At 35.5% G+C, this 13,094-nt stretch overlaps 1 protein-coding gene across 1 annotated transcript in view; it reads left to right on the forward strand.

Annotated features, from left to right (window-relative positions):
* ABCA13 (ATP binding cassette subfamily A member 13) overlaps positions 1-13,094 on the forward strand; it is a 174,887-nt gene that overhangs the window by 87,226 nt on the left and 74,567 nt on the right. The window contains exons 36-38 of the mRNA XM_017814892.1: positions 10,596-10,842; positions 11,821-11,907; positions 12,521-12,593. Coding sequence (XP_017670381.1) covers positions 10,596-10,842; positions 11,821-11,907; positions 12,521-12,593 — 407 coding nt within the window. The remainder of the gene's footprint in view (positions 1-10,595; positions 10,843-11,820; positions 11,908-12,520; positions 12,594-13,094) is intronic.

Genomic DNA, 13,094 nt, shown 5'->3' on the forward strand with positions numbered 1-13,094 from the left:
CTAACAGTATAGATAACACTACCACTTAAATTCAGCACCAAACCCTGAAAAAGAAGTGTCAAAATAGCTGACCTAAAAATCTTGGATACATTTTCCTTCAGCTTTTTTTTACTAATGTTTTAATTAGTTTCTTGAAGGAAATCTCATGATTCAAGTATATATTGAAAACCTAATTTTGCCCCTTCAAAAATTTAGCTTTATATTCCTCAACCTCAAATCTTGCTTCCTTCAGTCTTTCAGGATTATCTCAAGCATAGAGATACAGAGCATCTTTATAATATTACCTATTAGTTGTCACAAAAAGATATCTGATCTCAAAAATGAGACAATTTAACTTGTTTAAGGTTTATATAAATTTGTTTTCTCAGTAAGTGTGTAATTCCTTTTATCCTTCTGAAAATAAATGGTCAGTTTTTTCCACTTTCTTCAAATGTGTTTCACTCTTTTCACCCACTACTTTCTTCTCTCATCCAAATATTTTCCCTATCAGTTGTTTTCTTCACGATTGCTGCTTGGTCCTTTTCCACTTTTCATCCGCAGTATGGACATCTTGGACTCTCTGTTAGACAGACTCAGACATCAGAGGGCAGTTAGAAAAACAATGGAAATACAGCTGTTTTCTAGTAAAGGGTGCTACTCTTACAATGCCAAGAAGCTCATCCATGTCCTGTTCTCCACCTCCTTGTTCTTATATTTATCTCCTTACTTCTGACACATGAAAGAAGTGAACCCTGCCTGCCTTCCTCACAGAGGCCTCTTGTTACCTTCAGCTCTAGAGAAGAAAGCAGGCAGTAAAGCACCTGACAAAAGGGGGGGCTACATTGAAAAAAACCCTAGATTTCTGCAATGGCTAAAGCACCAGAGAACAAGACAATAGTCTCTTCTGAACTTTGTATTTTGAAAGTCATATTTTTTGCTCATGAAAGTGTTCTATTGTTGTAATTGAGCTGGTTTCAAAAAAGTGACTTTCTGTGACTTAGTAGTTCCCTTCCTGTAATTTGGTGGTTTTGCTTGTTCTTAAAACATCTCGTTTTGAGTGGAAGATATACTTGAAGCAGTACATTGTGCTATACATACACCTTCAGGCTTCAATTAGTTAGAAACTGGAAATAGTCAGTAAGCTTTAGACCACTGAAAATGACTGAGGAAAGGTGCATTTTCCCTTCTTATAGTTGAAGACACGATGCCTCTTCTATCCTGCCTAGAAGAAACAGAATCTTCAGACAGACTTTATTTAAGTTGTGGGTCACCACAACTGGTATGCATGGAACTTCTGATGATGATGACTATATACTGAATTTCTACATATCTCAAAGGCCTTCTAAGCAGAAAATTTTATTTGATATTAATGTCTCTGAACTCTTACTGCCTAATGTAGATGTATGAGAATATAAGAATATTTTGAACTTGCTTTTTTTCCAACAATCTGTTTCCTTGCCTTTGTCATAATCTAGAATGTCTTTATGTTAGTTATTAATAGTGCTTGCTTCAGAAATGAAACAGCTTGGAAGCTCAACCACTTTGCTCAGATATTTCTGAGCTCAGATACTTCTGAGATAAAGAATACAGATGTAGGTGCATTGGGAATCCTTTATGTATCCAAAGGTAATGTCAGAATGTGAACACCCTCAACATCTTGAAAAATAAGTGATCAAATAATCTCAGTTGAGTAACTCTTATGTCTTGCCTATAAGCCCTTCTTTGATTTGTTCTTGACAGCATATTTCTTCATACAGAGTTTGTTTTCCCTCAGACTTGCTAGTGCTCCCTTCCGTGTGTGTCTCTCCCTCTCCAACGTTTCCTTTGCACTCCAGGACTTCATGTTATTTTCTTTCAGTTCTTGTATTTTGTTGAGGCAGTTACAACAGCTGTAGACTGAAAAAAGATATTGACAACCTATACGATCTTTCATGGTATTTTTAAAATCTTGTCTTTTAATGAAATATCCAGAAGTCTCGTTCTCCATTCCAAAGGACTGTTTGTCTCCCATTTCCTGTTATAATGATTCCTAAGTAATTTAAAAGAACTCTTCCTCAGAGGATGAATGAAATCTGGCAGACAGTATTCCTGTGTTCATTTACTGCTTTTGAGAATAATCTGAAAGCATTATTTTGCAGGTATTCCATTTTTTTTTCACATTTGCAACATCTTCAAAAATCTGTATTCAGTATATGGTTTATGAGATCATCTATTCTCTGAAAAACAACTGAAATTTAAACAGCAATGGGTTGCCTGGTATAACACTAATGTGGCTTTTGCTGAACCTGTAATAATACTTTTTTTCCTAGCTTATACAGTGAACTTCTTTTTTGTTTATGCTCTTTCTGCTGCTCAGCTGTAGGAGTTTTCCAAAGATAGCATTTACACCTCATGTTCTGGATAAATTAATTATTTCTCTCCCAACATATGGGGCCCATGTGCTGGAGAAAATATTCACTTTTAGGTAATTAATACAAAGTAACACGTGGGATGTTAGAAAATGTTTGTTGCTAATACCTAGTCTTTAGGTTTTGTATGCAAAGTAAATTTTGCTGGTCTCTTGCCTTGCTTTAGCTTACAGGTCGAGTACCTATTTTATAGGCTTTTTTCAAGGTGTGTCTGGGTCTGCGTGTGTTTACATATTTTTACAGATGTAAATAGCATGTGTGTATTTACACACATGCACATAAACCTCTTTATAACCTAGTTTTGCTTTATTAGCGCTGTTGCACCAGCAAATACAGATACTTTAGCTTCAATTTTTTAAGTAATGTAAATGACAATTTTTTTTAAGAAATGCTTATCAAGGATAAGGATGCTTTTCATTCTGAAATGGAACATAGCTTAGGGAAGGGGCTTCAGGGAATCTTCTTGACACCTTGCTTCATTTAATGAGTAAATACCATATGAATGTAGAAGGTGTGTTACACATCTTAGTTGTGCTAGTAAGACTCTCTTTGAGGCTGGTGCTTCTGCTTGAATCTAGATTTTCACCTGTCTGGTGAGTACTCAAAAGTATCTCCTTTCGTGAAATTGTTCTCTCCGCTCTGTCGCTAAAATATTTCTTTTGTGTTACAAAATCCCACAAAGACTTGATCAATATTCATACATCTGTTTTCTCAATACTAGCAACATTCTGCAGGACTACACAGTTTTCATTTCTCAAAACTAACAAAAAAGCTGGTGTAGGAGTTACAGGGACAACATCCAAAGTAGATTCGGTATGAAGGGCAGTATAGTGAGCAACCAGCACTTAGGACTGCACTTCTTTTTGCTAGCCCTTCATACGACAAACTTATGCCAGTCACAAGGTGATACCTTGATAAGACTTGTATATTACACTGTTGCTGGTTAATTCCTAATTTGAAATATAAGTGGGACTTCATGATGAGTAGACATGTTGATGGACTTTTGTATAGATGGGAATTTTTAGCCATATAATTTTTTTTTCTTTCTATCTGTCTCTTGAACTATTCTGCAGTTTATTTAGGTTACCATATCCATTGGAAGCATTAGAAAAAAATGCTCTGTCAGTTGGCTCTGTTAATCAAGATCCCTGAAGCTGTTTAATACAACTATTTATGAGATACAGAATGCCTGAGGAAAGAGATTATTCATCAAACGTATTTTTCAATTGCTTGCTATAGTTGCAGGTTTGAATAAAACATGTCTCCTGCAGAACTTTCAGTTTTGAATTGTTTCCCTGCACAAACTTTGATATGATTTTATTATTAATAGAATAACTCCAGTAGAGGTAGTGTCAAAATACTCTTGATTATTATTAGTCTAAAAATATTCTTTATTACAGAAACTGCAATATTTTAGACAAAGTACTTTGTTCGTGTTAAGGTAATGCTTGCACAAATTCTAAAAATTACAGTGGCTCAGAATGTCCTTGTCTATCAGGGTGAAATCTGTGCCCTGCTGAAAGGGTTTGCTCCATTTGCTCTCTGAGTTTTCTCTGAGTGATTCCAGGAGGCTTGTTCCAGAGTGCTGTATACAGTGTCTCCAAAGGCCACTCACTCCAAACTGAGCAGCTGCATGACAGAAGTCATCTGCAGTACAAAACTGGACAGCTGCTACTTACAAGTCCCTTTTCTGAGAAGCAAGTTACTAGTGGGAAGTACTTGAGAAGACCTGGTTTGAATCTATAGTTCTTTTGACCCTTGCTACATGTAATCTGTCTAGTTTGAAAATGCTTCCTTGCATTGTCTCACATGTAATGTTATGGGCTGTGATAGAGAGAACATTTAGAATTTATTGTCGTCCTGCTCTTTCACTCATTTTTCACCAAACACAGGAAAAGTGCTGTGGATTGTAGCCCTATTGTCTGCATTGGATTCAATCTTTAAATGTTGTAACCTGAATCTACAGGTTGAATTCAGTGGGTTGAAATCTAACAGCTTTCTGAGTACTGATTTACACTTCTAGAAAGAAAAGGAACCAACCTCAGTAAGTGTGCTGCTTATTGTAATGAGAGGGTTTACTTTAGTGCAGGAGATGTCTGATGGTTGTTTGCCTGTGCATACACAAATGTATTCTTTCTCTTGGCCAAGTCTGAGATCAGCATATAGATATATATGAAATCAGTTGGGATTTTTTTTTTGCAATTCTGATAGACTGTCTCCTCTACTTTTATACTTTTAAAGAATACAGACAGAAGATGCAATAGACTTCCATTTTGTAGCCACCATTTCGTGACTATTTTTCAATTCTTCCTTCACTTGCCCCCTCCTATATGTAGCAATTCATTGCAGGTGCATCCCTGCAGGGGAGATAGTACTACAATAAAAGGATATCTGTTTGGAAAATTATCTCCTGGGAAATTAAATTAGCATAGTTGTAAATGTTGCAAGTTAATAATGCAGAAGCTTAGGATCAAAAACTTAGGGTTCCCAACACTGCAGCAATTTTCCTTTCCAAGGCATGATACAAATCTGTCCACCTGGCTGAATATTTGCCTTTTTTTTTGTTTGTTTCCAAAGAATATGCCCATCTCATAATGATGAAGGTGCCCTGGCCATAGCAGAGTTCACCACACAAATCTTGGTGTTTAGTTCCAGCTTCTTTTTCAGTTTAAGTTGGCAAAACCCAACTAAAATGTAGAGATGAGATATAAATAAGGGCAAAGTGGAAGAAAACATGGAAATGTAACAACACAGATTGTTTTATGCATCACAGCTGTAGAAATATTTGAAACCCTCTATTTATGAATTATGGGAACAGTGCATTCAGCAATGTATCCTCCTCTTCCATCAGGCCCAGACTAGGTTAGGTGGCCATTCATCTGATCAGCTTGGGTGTCAGCGTAACAACCCTGTTTGGTTCTCCATGGTGTCTGTAGAGTCATGGGTAGGAAGGCAGCACCATTTTTTCCTATTTCTTTGTGGTCATGCACTATTTGTGTGCTTACGACTGAAGAAGGCAAGAAAACAGACTATTTTGTAATAGAAAATTAATTTCCTTCATTGAAAGTTATTACAGTGGTTTTATAACCTAGAAATGTTACATTCTGAAACAAATATATGCTCAGTCAAGTGTCTGTTATGGCTACATGCCTACCGACTTCCATACTAGTAAAAACAACAAGGGGTGTTTTGACATCAGCTAACACTTCAGCAGCAGCAAGGTTGTTTTTTCCTAGCTGCTGCAGTAGCTATTATAGTTTATTATACTAGCCACAGTACCTTGGAAACCCAATCCAAAGTCGAGCCCTGTTGTTTCAGGCACCCTACAGACTAACAGTAAGGATAAAAAACCCAAATCCTCGCTACCTTTGACAGCTTGTAGTCTAGTTTTAAGGTTGAATGCAATGAGTAGATAAAACAGACAAATAGATTAGGGAAGGTAAGGTTATAAAACAGGTCCATAAATTAAAAGCAGAAGTCTTGGTTCACTGTCTTTCTAACTATTTTATTTACTTGCTAAATGCCATTTTGACTTTCTTGCTTCCCCAAATTTACACTTAAAATGTGACTGTGGTGCACATCTGTTCTAAAATGCTTATTTACTACCACTCATGAGGTGCCGTTGCATGATGTGGCATTTATATTTTTAGAATATTTTCTGTTATTTTGATATAAGTGATGACAAAGCTTAATGGCTTTTTGCACTGGTATGAGACTGAGTATTCTTGAATTAAGTAGACAGGTAAAACAGTCAGGAAAATCTGCATATGCTTCAGTACTATCTATATGTGAATTCAAGTGACTTACCTTCTTTATGTCTTATTTGGGCATTTCAGATACCTAAATTGATACTTCATTAATAGAATTATAATTTCTGCTGTAAGTAGTTGTGAATGTCTGTGAACATGTAAAGGAAGGGAAAATTAGATTCTAATTCTTTTAGTTTTAATCACGTTTATATCATTTTTAAGATACATTTGCCTTGCATTCAGTGGTGCTCATCTATTTTTCTATTGTTCATACCTATAGTATGTTCTAATTTTGAGAAAATGCAAGTTCTTGAATTAAAGGATGATATTCATAATGTGAACGAGGCTATGTTATGCCTGGAAAGAAAGTAAAGACCTCGATTTAGATTTTTTCTTACACTAAAAATCTGTTCTATTTTGTAGATCTTTGCAGCAGCATACTCTGATGTTGAATGGCTGTAGAAAAAGTAGATTCAGATATGGACTCTGATCAAGTTCACCTAGTAAACTGTACAAAATCCTCCTGTAAACAAAATCAATATTATGGTAATTTTTATAAAGAGTAGACAAATGTATAAGAAGAGGAAGGACACTTTCATAGCTTCTAATGGAATGTTGTGCACAAATTGATGGGCTAGCACTGACTCTGTGTCAGTATAGCATATGCTGAAGTGCAGAAAGATGTCAGATCACTACCTCATCTTAGAACTACTTGTTGGTGCAAAACTTCTGGAAAGCTAATAAATATGTATTGCATCCTAATGTAACCAGTTTCATGTGAGCTAGCTCAGCTGTTTCACCAGGGTATTTCAGTTCCAGAATTATCTTCCCAAAATTTAGACTTCCTCTGAATGACATGTCTAAATGCCAACATGACAGAAGTAGAATTGAAAATGTTTACTCCCAGCTGCTAACATGACTATTGCATAGCCCATTTTTCCTAATGCACCATGAAAAAAAGATTATAATTACATTGCTTTCTAGAAGTGCAAAAAGCAGGAGAACAGGACCATCTAATACCCAGTTAGAGACTTTTACAATAACTGGTTCTGATACTAATTCTAGAGCAGTCTATACGTAAGGATTTTTAAAATCTCGGTTTCTAGATTTTAGGACTTGTTCTGTTTCCCTGTACCTGATATTAACCTATATGAACCAGAAAACAGCAAAAATCTCTTCCATAATACAAAGGAGAGTCTGGATGAGTTAGGAAGTACAACTTAATTGTGAACATAATTGTACTTATAGTGGATAATTGCAATCGTAAGTCAAGCAAGACAGCTTCTAAAAGTTGGGTCAGATTTTTAATTCTGTGATCTAAATTATTAATGAGGATATTTTCATAAGCTTTCTGCATAAAAATTGACTTCATAACAGAGGGGTCAGCTGGTCTTGTCTTCTCACCTTTATGATTATCAGTGATAATCAGAACCTGTTTTCCAATAAATGTATGCTGTTTTTATGCATCCTGACATACACACCAAATGTAGGTAGTGAAATACTTACAAGCTTTATGAAGCAAAAATTATTCTGTAGGTTCTAGTTGAAAGAGTGATTTAATACCTTGGGAATGTTAAAACCATATTGAGTCAATTATGAAAAATCTAGTGCTACTTTTCACAGCGTGGCTGCAGTCAGGGAAAATGGTGTAATGCATAAAGAAAACAAGCGGGTCAGTACAAGAATGCATAATGCTATCAAATCAGTAGAGTTTCCACATCGGATAGACATCAGTATTGAATGCAATATATCTTGAGACTGATACAGTAGTAATATAAGAGGACTTGAGACAAGTGGTGAGGTTGATTAGAACTGTAAAGATTTTTATAAGAGGAGACTGAAAGGTTGAGATTATTTATGCAGAAGATGGATTGGAAACTTCTATAACCTGTCTCCTAAAGCAAGATTTAAGAGCCCATCCAGTGTCATCAAATAGAATAAATTCAAAACAGATAAACAAGACTTTTGTTTTTTACCTGAAACAGAAAGATATGACAGAATTCAAGGTCACAAAGATGGAAATTTAAGATAATTCAGGAAGACATTTGTCACCTTTTTCAATCAGATTTTTAAACAACAAACATATGAGGTTTTAGAAAAGACAAATAACTTTTAAAAAAAGAAGGGCCTGAAACAAACATATACTTCCACTGTAATAGTTTATTGCAACATATTGGGACGTGTCTTGGCTTGTTTGCATTATGAATACTGAGTAAAAGTCAGGATACTGGACAAAATGGGCAATTATTTATATTCATGATGACAGTTTCCCTTCAGATTGCAATCTGAATTCATTTGTTATAATTTCTCTCTCCTCTGTTTGTCAAGAAAAAAGAATGAATGGCAGTTCTGATTTCCCTTTCTGCCCCCAGCAAGTAGCTGTCATAGTTGTCTTTCAGAGATTCAAGGGGTCAAATATTTGGAAGCATCTTTCCTTTACATTTCATGCTCATGTTCTATGAACAGGTCTGGGACTACAGAAAGTATCTCATTCTGTGCTTCTTTTCTGGCATTTTGCTACTTTGATAAATAAGATATGGTATACTTTGCAATTTCAGGGATGCTCAGTTGGAAACACTTACTGGATGTGTTTAATTCTAAAAGCTCTCATATCTTGAAAATCGTTTTGCCTCCAAGTTGTCTCAATTTCTCTCTTTTGACAACTGTGTGGAGTCTTACCATACTAATGTGAAGAACTTACTACATTCATAAGAAGTTTGCTTCAAAAAAATACTTCTTTTAATAAGAGTGTCTCCTCCTACTAGTCCAATTTACAGAACAAACAAGTTCCAAACCTAAAATGTAACCCTTCTTGATTATGCCACTTGAATGTTGAACCAGAATTTGAATTCTGTAGCTGCTTTTTCTCTCCACAGAGATTCAAAATCTTAAATCCCATTTGTGTTAGCTGTCAAATTAGCAAGATATGGCCATGGTTAGAACTGCTTAAAGAGAGTTTCTGTTCTATGGAATTTTCTGGGGAAAAAAAAGGAAACATAATTCAGTTGCAGAATTAAAAGAATAAATACTGCTCTTACTTTATTCACTTGAACCATTCTGGTATTCATGCTGAGCTCTCAGGTGACACAGTTCAAACTTACCATGCTTATTCCCAGATATTTTTTATTTTTCATATCCTGGATGTTATTTTCTGGAGAATTTGAGCTGTAACCTTCCCAGAGACTGAGGATGATTAACCTGTATTTACCTGGAGAAATGAATACAGAATTTTAGCAGTTTTGATCAATGTCTATGGTTAGAAATTCAGGTTTCTTTCTGATTAATATTTTATCCTGTTTGCCCCTGTTTGGCTAAAACTTCTCCGTTAAAACAATATAAAGGGTCTGGGATTAAAATTCAAGTAAATCGGCAAAAAAAAGTGTGCTAAGGGAAGGAGAATTAATTTGAGGTTACTTGAGAGTGGTTGTTCCAACATGGAACATGGCAATGCTGGTTAGAGTGGTCTCAATACATATAGAAGGGAAGGTAGTAAGAGGCAAATCACAACGGCTCATAAAATATAGCATGACTTTGAACACTATGATAAAGAGGCTATTCAGTCTTGCTACTGTGCAGATACTTGTGCTAGTAAATCTACCAGATGCTGTTATGCTGTGAGGAAGGAAAGAAGCTGAAGGACATTCAGTCGGGCAAGGCCATAAGCAAGAGAATTTGGTAGTAGCCTGCACATATCTAGAAGGCTTTAGGGACTAAAATGGAGGCAAACTTATTGGTGTGATTCACGATTGTCTAACAAAGAATGATAAAATGAAATTAAGGGAGTGTCTATCAGGAAAATGATTGACTGGTGAGATTGTAATAAGCTGTGGACACACTCCCATGAGAACGTGAAGGACAGCCCATGAGCTGGAATTGTGAAAACTGCATTGACTAACAAGAAAATTTTATCAGTCCAATATGACCAAAGAAATAGAAGGAATGCTTTTATGAGAATACATGGTCATCTGTTGTACTCTGTTACATACTCTGAAGATGACTACTGAAATTTCTGTGGAAAAGTTGCTACTGATTCAGATCAGGGTGTATCAAGACCTTAGAGCTAATACAGGCCATGTTTGTCAGAGTAATTTGTCTGGGAACAAAGGTGGCAATGCACAAGGAATGGTTGTGCCAGTGCAAGGACCATAGGTCCTAGGGAAAATAGGTGTTCAGTCCACTTTTAGCTGTGTACAAGAAGTTATAGAAATGGGTTCACTGAATATCTGCTTTCCCTTATAGGAATAGTTAATGAGTTAATTAGTTATACTTGGGGGTGGGGGGTGATGGGGATATAGTATTCATGCCAGGATAACATTGTTGGTTTATGTAATTTTGTTTTATTCTATCAAAAAGACTGTTGTGTTCTATATTTGAAAATGTAGAACAGGAAAGTTTAATTTGATTTTCCTTGTTTGTCAAAAGGTTGCTTTATTGCCTTTTCTTCTTTTTTTTGTCTCAGATATCTCACTTACAAGGGCTGCAAGTGTGTGTGGAGCCCATCTTGTTCTCCCACAGAGTGTTGCTCTTCTGATGAAAAGGTTTCACCACATTAGGCGTGACTGGAGAGGAAGCCTCTCAAATGTGCTGCTGCCTGTCCTCTTTGTTGCACTGGCAATGGCCTTGTTTAGTGTGAAGCCACTGGCTATTGATTATCCTTCTCTCAAGATGACACCAAACCTTTATGACAATGCAGAATCCTTCTTTAGGTAAAGGGCTTATCTGTCACCTTCAGTGTCCAGGGTTCTGTGACCTTGAGTTCTCATATTTTAAAGACTATTTGTATTCTAGAAAGAATGATAGGTTACTTTTTACAATAGTTGTGTGGGTTTTTTCCAGGTGTTTACTTACACTTCTCCTTAATCTTCATTAGTGAAGCCTACCCATGACTTACACTTTTATAGTTTATTACAATAGAAAGATATAATTAGAAAAGCTTTGTGCAAAGGATTTTCTGTAGGAAAGGGCAAAGACTTTGGACAAGTTTGAACTCAAATCAATACCAGCCATGACCATTTATATGTAAATGCACATGTGTATTTGAACAAGCCTTTGCATGCTTCATTATAACTAGTTGCTTAGGTCTAAAGCTATTTTCTCAAAGTAATTCCTAGGTTTGAAAATATCACACAGTATTAGCAAAGCCTGATGCCCTTCTTACTCAACCTAGTTTCTATATGTTCAGCTTTGAAACCAACTAGATTATTTATTTATTTATTTATTTATTTATTTATTTATTTATTTATTTATTTATTTATTTATTTATTTATTTATTTATTTTTAAGGTATCGTATCCATAACTCAGCTCTGAACTAATCTATATTGAGTGCATATCACAAGTAGATCACTTTTTCTACTGGGCAAATATACAGATAAACATAACATGATACCGTTTGCATTTAAACAAATGAATGAAACATAAAAGCACTTAAACCATGCTAGCTGTTAGGAATGCATGCTTATAAAGAGAAAGATGGGCGTGGGGAGACCTTATTTGTTTAGCCATAATTGTTATTGGATTTTCTTTACACGTTCACATGCAGTGTTTTGAAATTATATAATTCTGGTATGTTTCCTATGCATGGATTTTATAATAGAGTCAGACGTATTGGCATGCCTTTATTTCTTTTTCTTTTTTTTTTTTCCCTTCTCCTCTATTCCTTACCCCCACGGCCCACTTTGAACAGCACTGAAGATGATAACTTAGAAAACCTTTCTGAAGTTCTACTGGGTTATTTCTCTGACTGGAACCACACGTGCATGCATTCACGACGGTAATTGTGAATAACGTAACTACTTCCTTAATTGTAAATATTGTAAATTCAATATTTTTTGTGCAATGTGGATTACCTAAAACTTTTCTTGGCAGCATGGGGTTAATGACAAATCTGTTCTGATGAAGTAACCAGTATCCAGGTACAGAGTGCAAGTAGGTTTCATTGCTAAAGGTCTGATCCCAATAGCTTAAAAGTCAGTGACAGCATTCGGATTAACTTCAGGAGGATTTTGATCAAGTCTAGTGTCCATAAGAAGGAAGATTAGACAATAAGGAGAATATCTTTTAGGGAGTATTCTAGATTTCCAAATTTAGGAAAGCAGTGTTGACCATGCTTTAGTTATTGCTACAAATACAAGGCATGCAGCTCATTTGATGCTTATATAATATTTTAAGTGAATCCACTTTGATACAAATGAAATATTTTTAGTAAATCCACTTTGATACAAATGAGTACAATTTACATCACTTAGATACAGCTACCACTGTGATAAAATACTAAGAAGGTTTTCAGGATGCCAGATCTCCTCATTACTCAGTGGGTTTCTTCTGTTAAGTAATCTATTCCTTTCATTTAATGGTTGTTCTTTTTTTATATTTATTTGCATTAGAAAAAATAATTCATGTTGGCAGATGGAAAATATGCCACCCCAGGACTCATGTGGATGTGTAGCTGGACAGGAGGTAGGTCATTTTATATTTACTTATGTATGTAAAAAATATGTAAGTGGATATTATTTCTAATCCTTGGCTGCTGAGAAAGGCTAGAGAAAGGAACGAAGCAATAAAGCCTCAGAGCCCTGCTTTGTTATAATAGGAGATTTCTCTCTATTTCATCTAATGTTTGAGCTACATGTTCTGAAGCCTTCAGGGAAAGAGTTCACACAATTTTCTTGTTTACATATACGTATCTGAAAAAACAGGATCAGAGATGACTGAACTATTTTCGGAAGATGCAACTTCACTTTAAGTACGTTATAAGACATTGCAAAAAGACCAAAAACTCGTAAAACAAGGTTAAAACATAACACTTCCATAATATAAGGAAGACTACGTACTTCCCAAGGCAAATGAGGGTGATCCTGTCTGCTTGAATGCACCAGGCAATTTATACATGAATGAGATTAATATTTAGAATTTAGTTTTGTATTGGATTTTGTATTTGAAAATAAAACAGCCTTCAAG

This window comes from Lepidothrix coronata, unplaced genomic scaffold, assembly GCF_001604755.1.
Source record: "Lepidothrix coronata isolate B3197 unplaced genomic scaffold, Lepidothrix_coronata-1.0 Scaffold47, whole genome shotgun sequence".
In the NCBI taxonomy this organism is placed as follows: domain Eukaryota; kingdom Metazoa; phylum Chordata; class Aves; order Passeriformes; family Pipridae; genus Lepidothrix; species Lepidothrix coronata.